We start from the raw sequence: 16,391 nt of genomic DNA, 5'->3' as shown, positions 1-16,391 counted from the left end.
ACGCGGGAGGAGAGGAGGGCGGCGCCGCCGGGCTCTGGGTGAAGAGCGGAGCGGCGGCGTCGGCGGCGGGCGGGGGGCGCCTGGGCAGCGGCATGAAGGATGTGGAGTAGGGCAGGGGCAGGGTGCTGCTGAACTCGGCGGCCGCCAGGGGCGACGGCCTGCTACTGTTGGGCACCCGCGCGGCCGCGCTCGGCGGCGGCGGCGGCGGCAGCGGCGGCCTGAGGGAGAGCCGCCGGGGCAAGCAGGGGGCCCGGATGAGCCTGCTGGGGAAACCGCTCTCGTACACCAGTAGCCAGAGCTGCCGGCGCAACGTCAAGTACCGGAGGGTGCAGAACTACCTGTACAACGTGCTGGAGAGACCCCGCGGCTGGGCGTTCATATACCACGCGTTCGTGTGAGTACCCGCGCCCCCACGCGCCCCCCGCCACGCCCGCTTCGGGGGCTGATGTGCCTGGCCCCCTGGGACGCGCTCTGCGCCCACGCCCTGGCTCGGCGCGCGCGCGTGCACACACACACACACACACACACACACTCGCGCGCACACGTGGTGGCTTTTATTTCTTTGCACGTGTTTATGATCTTCCTCACAGAGCCTTCCACCACCCTCAGCCCCACCTCTCCCACCTCTACAGACTGAACCTTCTCTCCGAGAACACCCAGAGAGCTGTCCGGCAGCATTAGGCACCAAAGGCGGGAGCCAGGCAGGCAGAGTTGAGACCTAAGCTGCGCGGATAATTGGGAGCGATTAGGTTCCGAGATACATAAACTTCAACCAAGCGGGGCGCCCGGGAGCTGGGAAATGCAAAGGGAGGACGTGCGCTGGTATGAGGCTTGTGAGAGTTTACTGGAGAGGTTAGGAGGTGATGGTGGGGTAGGTCCGGGTGGAGAGAGGAAAAACAGAGGGCTGGGTCCTCAGTCTTGGGGGCGGAGCTGGGGGAGCTGCTGCTTGTTGGGGAGAGCAGCTTTTAAGTGCGCCCGGAAACACGCCTCGCCACCACCTCAGCCACCATTAACGGAAAATCTGTCAGTGCATGTAGCCCTTCCTGCCACAGAGATGGCCAAGGTCTAGAGCAGGGCCGGGAGAGGTGATGCTCCCGCGCAGTGGGGAGTCTGGGGCGCATAAGCCCCGGCCAAAGTGCAATAGCAGATGCGCAAGTGGGCCGTCCAGGATAGGAATCAGACAGTGGGTTAAGTAGGCATTTGTGGCGCTGAGTCAAAGGATGTGTGTGTGTGTGTGTGTGTGTGTGTGTGTGTGGCGCGCGCGCGCGCGCGCGCTAGCATGTGTGTTAAGTAAGCCTTCGCCATCTAGCAGAGAATACTTAATGAGAAAATGATTAGAAGCAAATGTTTATTTTTCCCTTAGGCATTTAAAACCTTTCAGTGGCTTTAGAGTTTACTACTGTTTTTCCCACAACGTCCATTCATTCAGCCTCCTGTTAGAGTTAGGTTTATCTCGACATTTTAAGGTAGTTTTTATGCCATTATGCCCTCTCTAATTCTTTATTTTTTCTTCTTTGTCGTTTTTCTCTCTTTAGTTCTTTTTTCTTTTTTTTTTTTCGGCCTTCTTATATTCAAAAGAAACATAAAGACGCCTTAGGAAACCAGTAGAGAAAGTTACAGTCACTGATACTTTCCTTATTTCCCAGTAAATTGGTGTTGACACATGAACTAGGTTTCTTTTAGAAATGAGGTGTGCCATTCAAACGTAGCTCTTACCTAGGATGGAAGATTGACAACACCAGAACCATTTTTTGAAATAACAGAGAAGGGGCTGGTTTTGTAAATAGGTGAACCTGGAATTTGACCACGTAGGAGTCAGGAAATTGGTGGAGTCTACAATCTGTGGGGCTCTGGTGTCTGGAAAATTTTACAGTCCCAGATTGATGTGAACATGTAGCATTAGGTAGACTATTCCAGCCAACTTTCCATCTCACAATGTACACAGGGAGAAAGTTGTGTTGCATTATTATTACATCAAAAGGTATAACTTTATTATTTACTTATGTAAGATTCACATTGATTTAGATGTGTTACTGTAATGATAGTCATAGTGAAACACTACTGATACTTTTCCTGTTCATCCCTTCTGAGTTAATATATAATTAATCCTCTTACCTAATGAGCCTAATAAATTATTTTGATTTGCCAAGATCTACTAAAACATTTAGCAATAATGATCTGTGCTCACTTTGGCAGCAAATACATGCTTGTAAAAAAAATGATATTATTTTACAAGAGTATGTTCGAAAAACTCATAGCTTTGAATTTACAGTATGATGCCAGTTATGGCATCTAATTTTTTGATAAATTATGCATTGTATATTCAGAGAGGGTTAGAGACAAACTTGGCCGGTGCTCATATTTTATATGTCCTATGTGTTTCCCTTGAACTTGAATGAGGGTTCTTGTAATGCAACATTTTTCCCCCAATATGTTTGTGTTTAATGGGTTTCTATGGCCTTACAGAATTTCTAAATATTGACAAATGATTTTTTCAAGTGTTCAAGTTTGGATAATTCACCAGTCTTAATCAGTCTATCAATGTCTTTAGTGGTAGATATGAAATTAATTATGTACTTTTCAATATAATATGTTAATGTGAAGTTTTGTGTTATATGTTTCTAGAGTCTGACATTGTAATGTTTGAGCAATTGGATAGGGGTTCTAGGTCCACATTAACACAAAGAGAGAATGAATAGTATCGTTTTCTGGGAGGATCGTGCAACTATAGCCAACCCTCGGGGACAGGCCACTTTGGCAATTGCTATTTATGATTTTAAGTGAGCTTTAGAATAGCTGGATTTTACACATTAAATTAATAAAGTTATTTTGAGCTGTGAGTCTAACGAGATCATTAATAATAAAGGGAATTATAAGAAAACAATTTCTAGAGGGGTGTAACTAACTAATTCCCTGCCAGCCTGGGAATCCCCAAATCTTACTTTAATAACAGTTTTTGTAGCGCATTAAGGTTCTTGCCAAGAACAAGTGCACTGTGATTAATGAGGTACTTCAGGGATGGATTTACTTGGTAGACCCATGTTTTCACTGCCAAGAAGCAAGAAAAGTATGTGTAAAGTTATGTTTCAAGTAAAGAAAAATTTTTGTTAAATATGCAGGAATCATTACTATAACAGTATTTTAATGGTATAAAATGTGGTGTCAAATGTATGTATCATAGCCTACTGATGAGATGGCTGACAAGAACAATATATGACCTACCTCAAATACCTTCTGCCAGTCTTTATAAATTAGTGGAAATTAGCCGTGTTTGTTCCCTTACAGTTCTTTTAGATTTGCCAGACAGCTATGTTTTCTGGTTTTCTGTTTCCTTTCTTCGACTGTTCTTCAGTTCATAGACAAGCTATTCAAATATGAGGTGACGTATTTCTTTGAATGCTGTTCGTCTATTTTTAATTTCTCCTCTTTTTTGGAAAAGTTTAGAAGAATAATGGTGGTTGAGGAACACATGATGCGGTTCCATATATAAATTTGCTTTGTTGCAGCAAATGTGGTTCTGGGGATTAGTGTGGGAAACAGTGTGGCAGATACATGTAACATATCACTTTGTCTAGCGAATCGTTGTCTGACGTAAGGCCATGGATTGGAATTTATAGATATTTTAAACTAGGAAAACTAGTCCATTCGCCCAAGCTAGGAACCTGGAAGTCACCCTTGATGCTTTCATTTTTTTCATACTTGCTCCTGCTGGCCATTCAAATGTTCATTAAATTCACTTTATAAATAATTTTTCAAATCTATTCTCTTTTCTCATTTGTGACTGCCACTATCTCTGTTTCTCAATGTCTCTCCATTGGATTATGTGCAATATTCTCCTACTTAATCATCTAGCTTCTGTTCTCAGCCTTACAGCTCTGTTTTGACATCGTAGTGTTCTCCCTAAAATGTAAACCTTATCATATCATCTCCTTGATTAAGATCTTTCCATGATACTTTACCATCTACTCATTCATTCATTCATTCATTCATTCATTCATTCATTCATTCATTCATTCATTCATTCATTCATTCATTCATTCATTCATTCATTCATTCATTCATTCATTCATTCATTCATTCATTCATTCATTCATTCATTCATTTATCCATCTGCAAACATTTGAGTGTCTATTATGTGCTAATCCCCCATTAACAAGTCAGTGGTCTCCAGTCTCAAGGAGGGAAAAGACTTTACGATGGAATGACTACAAGCTTGTGATCAAATGTCAAACGATGTTATTGGTGCTATTACAGAGGTAAATACAAAGTCTCATGGGAAAAGAGAAGGAAGTAGAGAAGAAGGAAGAAAGGTCAGCACAGGCTTCAAAGAGGAAGTGAGGCATGAACTGAGTTTTGACAAATGAGTAAGTTAATTTTCAGATGGGAAAAGCAGGGGAAAATGAGTGATCCTGTTAGAGAAAACTATGGAATTGTGAATCAACATAGTAATTCTAGGCACTGTTAAACATTTTCAGGGTGAGGACAGCCATATGAAAAGAGGGTAGAACAGAAGGCATACATACCTGTACTTGGATGGCCTCAGATGCCGGCCCTGAAATCCAGTCTTTATCGGGTAGGCAATAGTGGTCACTGAATGGTTATCATCAAAGGAATGATGTAATCAGATACAAATTTGGGGAAGATTTGTCCTTCATTGACTCTGTAAATAGATTGAAAGGAGTTTGTATGGCCTGTAAAAAGATGATAGCAATTGTTCAAGTTTTCCATTTATTCTTGTATTCTTTTATTTATAAATTCATTCTATGATTGTCTGTTGACTATCTATTATGTATCATGGACTTTTCTAGAAAGGCCATGAGAGATGCTTACCTAAGGAACTTAGTAACCATGGGGACAAGAAGGAGTAGTTTAAGTAAGGAAATGATAAGTAGGTAGACTAGGCAGATTATTTTCACCAGTATGATGTGTAGTGTAAGAAGGATGATTCTGACTTGGATGATATGGAGAATGGAAGTACCCCCAACCACTAATATATGGGACAAAGAGTGAGGGGCACATTTGCAGGGCAATATAATGAGTTCAGATTTGGACTTGTTGGGCTTCAAATGTTTGTAAGACATTTAGATGGAGATTGTAAGTGATAAAAACAATCATGAACCAGGTGCACTCGGTCTCTTTCAACCAGAACCATTTCCGGCATGTAGAGAGCATTCAATAAAATATTTTTGAATGAATGAATGCATTTACAAGTCTAGAGCTTAATCTAGATGTCTAGATTAGATATTTATATTTGGAAGCTTCTAACAACTTCATGAGAATTAAAGCAATGAATAGAGTAAATGAGATAGCCCAGAGATGCAGAGTAAGATGAGGAGATGGTAGAGGACAGAGTCTGGGAAATAACAACATCAAATAGTGAATGGAAGAGTAAGAGTCTCAGAAAACATGACAAAGTGACCTGAAGGCCAAGGAAAAATCCAAGAGACCTTACTTTCACAAAAGCAAAAGAAGAAGTTTGTAGTCTTCAGTTTCCAGTACTCTAGAAATGACTAGAGAAGGCAAGTAAGATTTTATTGGATTGGTCATGAAGGAGGTCACTGATGGCCTTTGCTACAGCAACATCAGTGTAATGATGAGGGTCACAAATGTGATGTAAGTAGATTGAGGATGTTAAGAGGTCAGAAAGTAGAGCCAGTAGTTTAACTCCACATTCCTTGGAACAGCTCACAAGACTCTTCATGACATGGCCTCTGTCCACCTTTCTTGTCTCATCTCTAATTTACACCCTAAGCCCCAGCTTTACCATCCTGTGTCTCTCTGCAGTGCCTTTGCTCATGCTGTTCTCTTGGACTCTTCCCACTTCTTTCACGCTGGCTGTCCAGTTCCTACGGTTTCTTTGAAACACAATTTAAGGATCACTTCCTTTTGGGCACATCTCCCCACTGCTAGAGTGATTTAGGTAGTCCTGTCTCAGGTTCTATGGCACTCTAAGAATGTCATTTAATGGCGCTTGCTCCACTGTGTTGTTATTGTGTGCTACATGGTCTGTGTCTCCCACAAAAAGGTGAGCAACCCACACAGAGAATCGCCTATTTACCTCTGAATCCCAAGCACCTAGCAAGATACCTTGTACCCAGTACACCCTCAATAAATGTTTGCTTCATGAGAAAGTACATATTTTTCCTTGGAAGTCTTCTATAGAGAAGTATTACAGTGAACCAGTGCTGAATCAATTACCAAGTAATTTTGATTTTCTCGGAAGATACTGATGATTCATTTAAGAGAAGAACGGTATGAGGCTAGAAGTAGGAGACCAATTTCTTTGCTCCCAACTTTTCCACTAATTAGCTTGGAAGAAGTCATTTCACCCCTTTGGGTCTCCAAATCTTTATCTGTGAAATGGGCACAACAGGGTCTGTGATACAACCAAGATGATGGAGGATACTATAGGAGGATACTAAAATATTGTCATAAAGAAAAGGAGTATTTGTTATAAGAAGTGAGCCAATCTTTTTATCATTTTCCTTTCTTATCTCTTAGCTTCAGGGCCACCTCCTAATTAGCCAGTTTAACTTTACTCTTAACTTCTGGTGAGATCTATATGTCACATAGTAGCCAAAGTGGTACTTCTGAAGAGTTAAATAGAATGATCACTCCTCTGCTTGGAAGAGAAAGCTGTTCATTGCCTATCTCTACTGCATTCCTTAAAGGCAGGGTCTTTCTCCATCTTGTTCTCTGCTATAGCACCAGCACCCAAAGCCATGTAGATGACCCAGACTGATTCACTTACTGATACTCCAGATCTTCAAAATATACTACTGGTTTCCTGGTAGAAGATGGAATTTTACTCTATGGGCCAATCCTTGTGTCAAGACTCAATTAGACCTGATGAATGACTTTATTATTTACATATATATTCTATTTTGAATTAAGTCTGTGTCTATAGAAATTAATTTTTACATTTTATTTTTCTCTTGTATTCCTTAAAAATCACTGATTTTCTTTAATGTAAAGATGCCTTATACAAGCTATACTACTTTATAGCCTGCTAATATAGTAACAGAAAATACTCTCTATATTTTTCAAATCAATCTGTTTTCAGAATTTAAAAAATACTATAGTATTTGAGGGTCATATTACAGTTAAAAATGATGAAAGTGTTAAAATATTAGTATTGGGTCTATTATGGCCTAAGAGAAACAAAACATTAAAAAAAGAATATTTCAAAATAAAAGGAAGTCTTGATACAAGAAACACTAAACAAGGAAGATAGCCAGCAGCAAAAAGTGGTTTCGATTTTAATTTTTAATTACAAATGGCTATTTTGGCAGATGAAAATGCCAGCAGAGCATGTTTTATCCTAACCCAGTGGGTGTGAAACTACTTAAAGTCCAATTGTTGAACAGCCATAGCTCATAGTTACGTTTAATGATTTGTAGATGTTTCCATTTTAATTTCCTTTTTTTTCAACCATTTATAAGTATTCTGTCGAAGTTTATTTGGTTGCAACTCAGAAGATAGATTGGCCACACAACTGCATTTTTTCATAATTATTGAAATTCTTTGATGGGTCTCAGAGTTTCAGGTGATCTTTCAATCCTTTGTTATCAGTTTGTCCAAAAATAAGTTAAGTGTTAGTGGACATCTATTTCTAAACTTAAAAACAGTTTGAACTTTTTTCACATATCTTTTACGTACATATAAATGTAGATGTGTATTATATATATATGCACACATATATTCCATATGCACACAAATACACACACAACATATACATACACTGTATCCTTTAGTAGAGAACTTGTTAGTGCAAATATTTACATTTACCTTATTTTTGTTTCTCTGAAAGTAAATCAGATATTTGAATAAAATGCAATTTAAAAGTAAAAGGAATCTTAAAGTTACTCTTGATAATATGGAGATTATATCATAATTTAAAAGATATTTAAAGTTAAATATATATGAAGAGATACATCTTTTGTAAGCATAATCATAGTGTTTGTTATGTCCATTTATAGTTCCTGAGAGATAATTCTAGAATCTCTATTTCTTCTTCAGTCAGTGGCAAGATGACCTTTTATAATAATCATGTCATAAATTTTCTTTTTTTAAACAGACAATTGAGTTTAATATTTAATTAGCAGCCAAATGTGTAGCAGTTAATGTACATTCAAAAGACGGAATGATGTAGATCTTGACTTCAAGGAAATTCCACTGGGGAATATGATTAGATTTGAATTTAATTATCAAGTTTACCTTTACTGAGTTGATGACTATGAACACGTTGCTTCCAATATCATCTATTTAATCTGTAAAATAAAAATAATAATATTAAATCAAGATATTACAATATTATATATGTGTGTATATAATTATACCTAGCATGGTGGCTGTTTTTAAAAATGGAGAGAAAAATGGAGATAATGTGATAAAAGGCTGTATTGCTATGTTAAAGGTTAGGATTTTATCCTGTGGGTGACAGGCAGTCTTTGAGGTAGATGGGGTTTAGGCACGTAAAAACGTCATTGAATTTCCATTTTAGATTGATCACTTTGTCAGCTATGCTTTGAATAATGGCTTGGAGGGGACAAACTGGAGGTGGGAGATCCATTTTGAAACTCTTGTTCCAACTTAAGCAAGATATAATTAAGGACTTAGACTGGGGCAATGGTAGTGAAGATGAAGAAAAAAATGTGACGATAGAATCAAAATGTATTAATAAATAAGTGAATGTGGGAGATCAGGAAGAGGAACAGATTTGTTATTTCTCGACTTCTGGTTTGGGTGGCTGGCTAGATAATGGGGCCATTAACTGAGATCAAGAATACAGGTGGAATAACAGGTTGAGAGGCTTTGGAGATGCTGAGCTTTGAGTGCCTGTGAGACTTCCAACTATGTATGTCCAGCAGCTGTAGATGAAACTTTGAAATACCTGAAAGTACAGACAAGAGATAAATCCATGAGGAGAGCATGTAAAGAGAGAGGGCAGTAGGCTCAAGGATGTAAACCTGGAGAAAACTAATATGTAAGGAGTAAGCAGAAGAAAAGGTGAATAAAATGAAATAGACGGCAAGATGCAAGGAATCACTAGACAAAAAGATGGTCAGGGAGTCATGGAAACCAAGGATATCCAGAGTTTCAAAAATAATCAACTATGAAATACAGAGAGTGGGAAAGAAAATTTTTTATCACCAACAACAGTCATTGCAATTATTATGTGATGAACATTGTTCTCAATGCTTTATATATATTAATGCTTTTTATCCTCAGAATAGCCCTAAGAGGTACTACTATTAGTCTTATCATCTCCTTTTAACAGACTGGAATTCTGAGATAGCAAGAGGTTCAATAACCTGTCCAATATTAACCACTGAGTTAATGGCAGAATAAGGCTTTGAACCAAGGCAGATTGGCCAAGCCACTATTTCTTGTTCTTAGCCACTATTTCTTGATTGTGGATGGTACCTGTGCAACCAGGGGCCCTCCTATCAGATGGATGGCATAATTACAAAAACTGTTCTTAGCAACATAGTATATAGTAAGTCCTCACTTAATGTTTATGATAGGTTCTTGGAAACTGCAACTTTAAGCAAAACAATGTATAATGAAACTAATTTTACCATAATAATTGATATAAATAAAAGTTAAATTGGCATATTTCTGGTCATTGAAACATCACCAAACTCCTAAATAAAGACCTGAAACACTTCTAATATTAACCATTGAAATAAATGTGAGCTATACATACATTTAAGAAAGATTAATAAAAACAAGAAAGGTAATTATTTTCAACCCACTTATTCCTTGTCCAGGTCTCAGATAGCCAGACCCCATCCTGGCAGCTCAGGGTGCAAGGATGCCCTTCCATCACAGGGCCACTCATACGCACCCATAACTCATTCAGACTGAGACAATTTAGACTTGCCAGTTCACCTCATGTGCAGATCTTTGGGATATAGGAGGAAACTGGTATCCCGGAGAAAAACCACACAGACGTGGGGAGAGGGTGCAAACTTCACATAGACAGTGACCTTGGCTGAGAATCTATATTGAACAAAACAGTGTTATTCGAGGATCTGCTGTATATACACAATAAATATTTGTTGAAAAAAATGAACGATAGTTAAAATCCTTTATAACCTTGTATCAGAGAGTTATGTATAACTTGGTAATATTAGGAATGTTTGTCTTCAAATTCTAACCAGCTTGAGATCTAATTTTTCTATAAAGTTTTTCCTGGCAGCTCTGGCTTATTTCCTTACTTTTATTTACTTACCATAACTTTTGTTATTTGGACCATGTATTTTAGCCCTTAATTACATTCTTGCGTTGTCTTGTATATCTAATCCTTTGCAAAAAAATTGTGTTTAAAGAAACTGAAGTACCCTCTTCTTTTATATCTTTTATGGCATCAAGCCCAGATTTTCATTCTTTATTTTTAATCAAACTTCACCTAGCTTATTGCTACCAGAGGGACTATTTGAATGTCATAACTCTTTTTTTTTTTCCAAACAGGAATTTCCTTAAGTTGCCTAGTTGAAATTATGGAGCAACTTGTTTTGAGGGTCTAAATTGGTATAACTTCTTAATACCATTTTCTATGAACATTAAATTCCTAATTTATACTTTCATTGCAGAATACCTATGACTCATTAAAAAATAACAGCAATTGCTTCATTTGTTTCATAATGGCTGAATGTAGAACTATTTGCTCCAAACTGATTTTATAAGATTTTCTTTCTTTAAACTAATAAATAAAATGTTCTTGTTTCCTTCACACTAATATAAATACATTCCGTTTATCCTTCATGCTTCTTTCTCTCCCATCCCGCATATACATTTTTTCCTGGACATTTCTTGCTTTCTCTCTCCCATTTGTCCCATTGTTTTCCTTCCCCCGAATTAAATTACTCCTAGCTTATTGTTTTTTCTTTTCTTCTCTGTGCATCTGTCTTTCTGGAAAGGTGTTTCTCTTCATTTATTTTACCATATATAATTTGATTTCTCTTCCTCTTAAAGTTGTCTGCTCTTAATCAAGAGACGCATTGACCCCATAATTGCTTACGAGCTCCGTAAGTGCACTGCAGGTGTAGACTGGGCTACCTATTTTACATATCACACTGCAGTAATTAACAGAGGGCTCTTGAGAAAGATGTGAGGTTTAGAGAACCCTACTTTTCTTGGAGTTTTAGTTGGGCTCAGATTTCTTAGAAAATAAGGAAGCGAAGCCTTAAAATTTTTCTGAGGCTTTCTGATATCTATTATTCCTGAAATCGGGGAGTACTCAAATATTCAGTGAATAATTTTTAAAAGATCGTTCTTTCCATTTTTTTTGGAAATTGACTACTACATATAGTTGAGAAATAAATTAGAAATTGTTTTTATTCTAGATGGAATTATTATTTTTAAAAAGGCACATTACAGCAGTCCAAATATGTTTGTAACATAGTTAAATAGCAGTTAACTTAAAAATATTTATCACATAGACTGTTATAATCATTAGGAGTTTCTTTACTCAGTGAGCCAAGAAATAATCCATAATTTGTCAGCAGAGAACTGTAGTTTTTCTGTTTAACAGAGAGATTAAAGCATGGTCTCAAAATGCAAGTTGTCATAGTATAGCATGTGAGACAGAAAACTACCTGCATTTTTTCATAGCTGGAAATTTTTCCAAAGCATAGATCTCATGAAAGCTATTTCTATAACCTTTTATAGAATGGGAATCAATTTTAGGGCTCCCATTTCTCTAAACCTGTTTCTCTCACACTTGAATGAATCTAAGACGGGTTGGTTTTGAGAATTTAGATCCTGCTCCCTGTGTTTTGAGACATTGGAAACATTTCTCGGCTTTTTGATTTGTAAAATTAGGACATAATTCTTCAATGTTTGTTTAGTAACCTGACCTCACGCTATGTGTAAGGCCCTGAGTAGGAACTACAGGGCTGAACAGAAATGAAACGCAGCCTGTTCTCTTCAGGAATTTTCACTGCAGAAGGATATTAGTTTACTATTTACTGAGCTACAAAAACCATCTCTCTGAACTGACAGGATAAAAGCAAAGGTTGGCCCTTCTCCAGCAGCATTTAGCTATTGCTCCTATTGAAGGGACTTACGAGGTAAAGCAGGATCACCATGTAGAGCACTGCTGATTGCCAGTTCCCTTGACCCCTTGGGAAACTTTGGAGCTGAGTGTTCAGCTGTCTGTGCAGGTGGGCGTTCTGCTCACGGCATTCCCACACAAAGACCAAACGCAGGAGTTCCCCCTGATCATAGTAATTTCCAAAGAGTAGTAATTAAACTAGTTAAACTAAATGTTCTAGTTAATAAAACATTCTGAGTATGTTTAATTTGTTCCAAAGTATTTTTAAAAATAGAAAAGAAACTAATGTTTCTTCATAATACTTTGGAGATGTTATTTTTTTTCTGCTTAAAATGGGTTACGAACAATAATGTGAACTAAAAGTCTGTTTTTTTTTTTTAATCAAATGAAATGCCTATTCATTTTCAGTGTGCACTCTAAGTTTCTCATATTGTTAACTTTTTAATTCCAATACAGGGAAGGAAAATATTATACCCAGGCTTTCATGGGTATAATATGCTTTCTTTCTCTTTTTCTTTCATGTATTCAATATTTGAGTGCCTACCATGTACCACGTCCTTGGAACACTTTGGAAACACTACTTCCCATTTGATTTTGACTGACTTTCTCCAGGCTTTCTCATTTCTTCAACTAGAGAGTGCCACTTCAGAGTGAAGGTCAGGTCAGTAAGTGTAAGAATGTTTGTTCATCGTGATCCTTAAGGTGTTCTTGATCCATCTCCTTGAGACTACAGCCTAATCCTTCAAATATATTTCTCTAGTAGATAAGCAGTCTGGTTAGGGAATTACAAAGTGAGGTTAAATTGGTTTTAAATTTACCATACCAGATAATAAAATCCTATAGTCATTTTGTTTTGCTCTATCAAATGGAGAAGTTAAATGGCAATATAAATGACTTTGAGGGAACCCATTTATAACCTTCGAGATAGGATCCTGAACCCAAGGGGCATCTGTTCTTACTCATGCAGTCCTTGACAACTAGAAAAAATGACAATCATTTTGTTTAGGGGAACATATTTACCAAGCTTGAACATTCAAATTGGCATTCAAGTTTTTTTTCACCCCAGTAAAAAAACAAGATAAGTTTCTTTAAATTCAGATCCACCAAGGGATAAACATAATGATATGGTTTAGCTGTTTTCCAGAGTTCATAGATATGGAGTTTTATTCCAGGCTTCGAGGCAGGAAATGAATAATAAAAATAAGTTTATTGATGGCACTAACATGAGGTAGCCTAGACAACCTTAAACAAGAATAGTCAAGGAACTATAAGATTATACTGGAGAAAACAGAATATTCCTCTAATCCGAGGGTAGATACCATAATTCATAATTATCATCAATGAAAGATCTTCCTTTTTCCTCCAAAAAAGGTAAAAGGCAATTACTTGCTTTTTTTTTTTTCTTTTGGTTTGTTGTCGGTCCAAAATCCCTTTCCACATTGCAATCTTAATATAGATTTCCAAAGCACATATTATATTTAAATGACCTATTCATAATAAATCTAGTGTGTGTGTGTGTGTGTGTGTTTAAATAGTTGCTTTAAGAGCAACATGTAAAGTTAGCGGTTACTCCAGAATAAGTGTCTGGACATGGTGTAGCAACATAGACAACGAGGGCCTGGCCCAGAGTTTTAGCTCGGGGGATGTGAAGGGAAAAGAGGAGAGAATTCAAAGGGAGAACTGGATTTCTTAGTCTTGATTAGCATCTGGTAGGCAAAAGAGATCAAAGAATCAAAGCTTTCAAGGTTTCAAGCAAATGTAACTGTGACCAAGCAGAAGTTGCTTACTGCTGTTTCAGAAAGAGATGGGGTGCACGTGTGGATGTATAACCTGTTTGGGCTTTGGGAAAGACAGAGGGTCTTTACTTACCAATGTGGAGGTGATGGATGAAGAAATAATAAAGGTGTTGGGAGAAGAATGTAGAGAAAGAGGTTTAGGGAATAGTGGCATTTGGGGAGAAAGGGCTTTGTGAGAGAAGAGAAAAGGTAGGGCAATCCAGCATCCACAGGAGGACCCAGTCCCAAAGAAGGATTACACTGGAGTGAGAGTATTATAAAAAAGAGAAATGAAAATGTAAATGTGAAAAGAGGCAATGATATAGGTTAAAAGAGGAGGGGCCAGAACCTAAAAGAAAACACAATGATCTAGGAGTGGACAGCATCTGCAGCACCATCTGCTAGGAGGACATCTAATAGCATAGAAATAAGAAAATCATGTCCTGGAAAAAGGGCCAAAATAACCCACCAACTAGGCAGTGTCCTAGCACAGCAATCAGCATCTCGAAAGGCACCTAACAGGGTGAAGAGTGTCCCGTAAGGAAGGCGTCACTGGAATGGGAACTCTAGGAGAAAGAGTGGTATTCAGAGCCTCCTGTGAAAGCAGGGAAATCTGGTTTGAAAGTAATCTTGCAGTCCCCAAGAGAGATGTGGATAAGTGCAAAGCACTTCTGAAGAATTTGAGATAAGGCACCAACAGTGCTTAGAGGGGAAAAGGAGGAGACAGATTAGGCTGCATAACTGACAATTAAATGGGTGAAGAGAGAGGGAAAATGGTAGATTAGGGAGCAGCAGAGTCAAACTAAATCTTTCTTTATTTCTCCAAGCAGCTGGAAGTCTGTACAAATATAAAAGGCTAGGGAAAGGGCCTCCTAGAAGGGGAAAGATTAAAGTAGTTGAGAGAAACAAGATCCTGGAAGAAGAGAGATAGGGATTTGTGGTAAATAAAAGTTTTGGATGGTGGCTTTGAGGTGTGATAAAGTAGCAGCAGGAAGTGGATAACATGTTTTTTTGACAACAGCAAAGGCTCTAATGGAGTTTGGTATGACCAGGTGGAAGACTCAGTGAGTGTGATTCTGAGAATCTAACAGTGGTATGCAGGGGAGATTCAAAAAGTAGATGGAGCCATAACCCAGAGCTGGCAACTCTGTGTCCAACGTAAAGGGAATGAGAAATGCTCTAGATTCTAGAGGTCCCACACACTAAACATGTGTGACCTTGGACAAACCACTAACATCCCTAAGCACCAATTATCTGATAAATGTGGAAATTTGCAAGCGTGAAAGCTCTTTATTTTATTGCCGGCACAAAAAAAAAAAAAAAAAAGTTTTTATAGTCCCTAACCAAATATAGTTTTGCAATGATAGACACTTGTAGAAACATGTTTTTAATGAATAAATGAGTGAATACATCAGTTAACATAATATATTATTTATTTTACAACAGCATTCTGTTTAGTAGCAAGATTATATGGTCAGAAATTTCCTGTTGTCTGTATAAGCTCTCTGAGCTTGAACCAAAAGATTTTTCTTAGAAATCAGGAAATATTTTATAATCTCTTAATTTTTGAGTATGTGGGTAAAGCTTAAATTTGAAAAAAAAAATTGCCAAGGACTAATGGTTTGCCACATTTAAATAATAGGATTATAGAACTTGAAGGACCTTTGCTCACCTCTTCTAACACTGTCCTTTAAAGATTGGAAAACTGAGACAGCAAAAATATTAAATAACTTCCTCTGAATCAAACACTCACTGTAAGAGACAGTACTGGTGGCCATGCCTTCCTATTGCCTTTATAGAAATTGCTTCGATTTTAAGTCTTGTAATCTGCCCTAACCTTTCCTTATGGTTTTTAAAAGATGAATAGGTACATTCATTTCAAATACTGTTGTTAGTTCAACTGTTGTATGAAGAATATTCTACTAAAAAGCATTTTAGTATTTTTTCACTTTGTATATTGACAGAGAAAATATTTCTCTCTCTTACAAATTCCTAAAAGCCAGCAAAAGATATTAATTTCTATGACTTCTCTTTCTTCTAAAGAAGTCAAATCCTGAGGAAAGTGTCTCTGTGGGGTTAAAAAATATGTTGACTTGCTCTTTAAAGTTTCCAATAAATGGATAGATCAAGAAAAAAAAAAAACAAATTAATGCTTATACCTTGAGTCACAGCATTGTGATTTCTTTCTAGATATGAAAATTTTATGAGAAATATCTCCAGAATTCGAGTGGGAGTGGGCAAGAGTACATATAAATGTTATATGAGGATTTCCAAGGCATCCTCTTCTCCTTTCTCTCTCTCATTCTTTCTCTGTCTCTCTGTCTCTCTGTCTTTCTCTCTGTCTCTCTCTATCTCTGTCTGTCTGTCTGTCTCTCTCATTATACTTGGTAAATTCATTAGGAAAAATCAGATGTGTTCATCCAGAAATTCAAATGAGATCAAACATCTGTATTTAAATGTGCCATGTTAAACAGGCCTAACATCCAGCCTATATGCCCAAGAGAGCCTGGGCCATGACCATGAGACATAGGTGGGAACAGCAGGCTAAGACGACC

General features: G+C 37.8%; 1 protein-coding gene across 1 annotated transcript in view; it reads left to right on the top strand.

Moving 5' to 3' along the window:
- The first annotated feature begins 77 nt into the window (after positions 1-77).
- KCNQ5 (potassium voltage-gated channel subfamily Q member 5) overlaps positions 78-16,391 on the top strand; it is a 451,205-nt gene continuing 434,891 nt past the window's right edge. Inside the window, 1 exon segment of the mRNA XM_025042894.1 lies at positions 78-394. Coding sequence (XP_024898662.1) covers positions 93-394 — 302 coding nt within the window. The 5' untranslated portion in view covers positions 78-92.

The sequence above is a fragment of the Pteropus alecto genome, unplaced genomic scaffold, assembly GCF_000325575.1.
Source record: "Pteropus alecto unplaced genomic scaffold, ASM32557v1 scaffold7, whole genome shotgun sequence".
NCBI classification, from domain to species: domain Eukaryota; kingdom Metazoa; phylum Chordata; class Mammalia; order Chiroptera; family Pteropodidae; genus Pteropus; species Pteropus alecto.
Note: the sequence above shows the minus strand (reverse complement) of the source record. Positions and strands in the feature narration are given on the sequence as shown.